Below are 2687 nucleotides of genomic sequence, written 5' to 3'. Positions count from 1 at the left end.
CTTCCTTTTTCTCTTTAAATGACAGTCTCCGTGGAACGCTATACACAGGAGTGTCACTTTTCACCGAAATCTTCATAAAGTAACTTTCCAACATTTTACCTTCCACTACTTCTGTATATTGTTTAAGAATTACCCTTTCTACTGCGTCAGCATCTGCTCTTGTCAACTGATCACTTATATCGTATGGTCTCAATGGAACGTTCCTCCCGCCCTCACTGTCTAACTCCTCCTCTGTCACCTCGTCGGTCTCAACCAACGCCAGCTTTTCCCCACTTTCATCAAGCAGATTTCCCTCGCTGGGTGCAGCTCTTACAAAATTTGTATCCGATTCCTTTGAAATTTTAAACAAGTTAAGTGCACTGAAAATGTCATTAACATATTTATTCGTTGCTATTTTATTGCGCAAATCAAGTAATTCATTTTTGTCATACTTTACATTAATCATTTTAAATAAATTAATGCCCATTCGGCTCAAAATGTCTCGTCCGAATAACCAAGGTACTATTGCATGGTCATCGGGTAAAATTAAAAACTTATGTTTAACTTCACTTCCCCGAAATAAAACTTTACACGTAATCGTTCCGTACGTAAATAATCGTTTATTTCCAACGCCTCTGTATATAGTTGATTGTTGTTTATTAATAAAGCCAGAAGGCACACAGGACTTCCGCACAAAGCTAACCGGACTGCCGGTATCAAAGAGAACATAACAATAGGTTGGTTCAGTGCACTTATCCTGTAAATAAAAGGCAACACTCACCCAATTTTTTGCAGTAAGTTGCTCCACTACTCTACGTACTAGACGATCTTCCAGATTTTCGTCTGTTGCTTCTACTGCTGTCACGGCCGCCGCTACTCCTCTGGTCTTCTTTTTCGGGCAATCGAATCGAGTGTGCCCTACTTCGTTGCACACAAAGCAAGCATTTGGATGGCGTCTGGGTGCCGTACAGGCGCTTTGGAAATGCCCGTACGCGAAGCAATTAAAACAGCGGACATTTTCTTGTTTAATTGCACCGCCCTGGGTGCTACCAGCTGCTGCTCCTTCCTTTTGTTTTCCGCCAGTGGCTGTATTAGCGAACTGAGTTCTGATTCGCTTCTTTTTCTCATATCGTTCCATGAGTACCTTCAATTCGGCTAAAGTGGTGGCACTGTAAAGCATCGATACCTGCGATGACTTGTCCTGGAGACCATCGATTATTATATCGATTAATTCCAGTTCTGGAATGTTGGAGCGACTAGCGATAAGCTGCATCTCGATAATGTATTGTCGGGGCGTTTCGTTTGACTTCATCGTGCGTGCTTTCAATTGCGCAAACACATCCTGCCTAGAAAATGCCCTTTCGAACTCCTGCAATAATGCCGCTTTAAGCTCCCCATACGATCGCACCGTTATGATGGATGCAAAACGCTTCGCTTGTCCAGTCATCAAGTGGCGGGCTGCCACTAGCTTGTCGCGTTCAGCATAATTGTACGCTTCGAAGACGTTCTCTAGGTCACCGGTCCACTTGCGTACGTCTTGTAGCTCCGAGCCATCGAACTTGACGACCATAGCATCCAGAATGGCCAGGTCTAAACGTTTCTCATTGACGCCCAGCTCCTGTTGCAATATTTGCAGCTCTCGCCTTTTCCGGGCAATGGCTAGCTGTCGGTTTAGTAACTCTTCTTCTTCCTCAGCTTCAGATAACCGCTGACGGACCGTAGACGGCGACGAGCGCTCCGACCCCACTGGAGGCGGTTGCTCCAGAAGCTGGCAGCGCATAGTTGTTGGTGCCTGTATCGCATCCCCTTGTTGTTGGACGTCTGGCTGCTGAAAAATTTGCGGGCGCTGCTGTGGTACTGCTGGCTGCTGTGGTTCATCTGGCTGCTGTGGTGCATCTGCCTGCTGTAAAGCATCAGGGCGTTGCTGCTGAGGTAGGCTGCCGCGTTGTGCCCTTTCGTAGAGCGCACGGAGTTGCACCAAAGTGGCTTCATTATCAAAAGCCACTCCCGCATCTGCAAGTGCAGCCATAATCTGGTTTCGCGTCATTCTAGCTGTCATTGTCGGCTTTTCCGCGAATATAATAAGTATTGTCGATTTCGCTGGTCACGTGGAGTATAAACCTCACACCTGAATTTATAATCAGACTCAGATGATAACTTTATTTTAAGATTAACTTCTGTCACATGTGAACAGAATCACACCAATCGAAATAATCCATCATTCATTACACCGGAAACAGTTGAACTGTCATTTTCGACCATCACCATTTTGAGGAGACCGGGGTTGCCACCCAAATCGGGGTTGCCACTCGTTCGGCGTTACATCAGATGTACTACACATTAAAGGATTTTATTAAAACGCGGCCAACACAAAACGGAGTTGTGCGTAAAATCGTCATATTTTTATGGCAACCGTATTCCAACGGTATTTCTTTTATTCTCTTCTTATTTTTTCGCATGCAGATCGCGCGATTTTATATAAAACACCCAGTAACCATATATTAATATAGTTCCATATATATCGAAAATTTTTATCGCGCGATTTTTTATTAAAAATTTTCGTCTGCGGCGCTTTATATTCTAAAAATCGATACTTCGATGAATAATGAACATTTTTAATAAAACATCGCTTTTTATTATAAAATCAATACTTCGATAAATTATGCAACTTTTCAATCAAAAATCGAGCAATAAATAATTAAATTTTT

General features: G+C 43.3%; 1 protein-coding gene across 1 annotated transcript; it reads right to left on the bottom strand.

The window, feature by feature from the left end:
- Window positions 1-355: 355 nt before the first annotated feature.
- LOC118749262 lies at window positions 356-2149 on the bottom strand. The gene is made up of 2 exons (XM_036484062.1): window positions 761-2149; window positions 356-686 (listed from the first exon to the last, which is right to left on the bottom strand). Exons 1-2 carry the CDS (start codon window positions 2036-2038, stop codon window positions 678-680), a joined length of 1287 nt encoding a protein of 428 aa, XP_036339955.1. The 5' UTR covers window positions 2039-2149; the 3' UTR covers window positions 356-677.
- Between the last annotated feature and the right edge of the window lie 538 nt (window positions 2150-2687).

This window comes from Rhagoletis pomonella, unplaced genomic scaffold (assembly GCF_013731165.1).
Source record: "Rhagoletis pomonella isolate Grant_MI unplaced genomic scaffold, Rhpom_1.0 Rhpom_scaffold_00014, whole genome shotgun sequence".
Classification (NCBI taxonomy): domain Eukaryota; kingdom Metazoa; phylum Arthropoda; class Insecta; order Diptera; family Tephritidae; genus Rhagoletis; species Rhagoletis pomonella.
This window is presented reverse-complemented; position numbering and strand designations above follow the sequence as displayed.

Excerpts from the sequence above, each read along its gene's own strand:
- LOC118749262 (XM_036484062.1), bottom strand. The coding sequence starts at position 2,038 with ATGACAGCTAGAATGACGCGAAACCAGATTATGGCTGCACTTGCAGAT.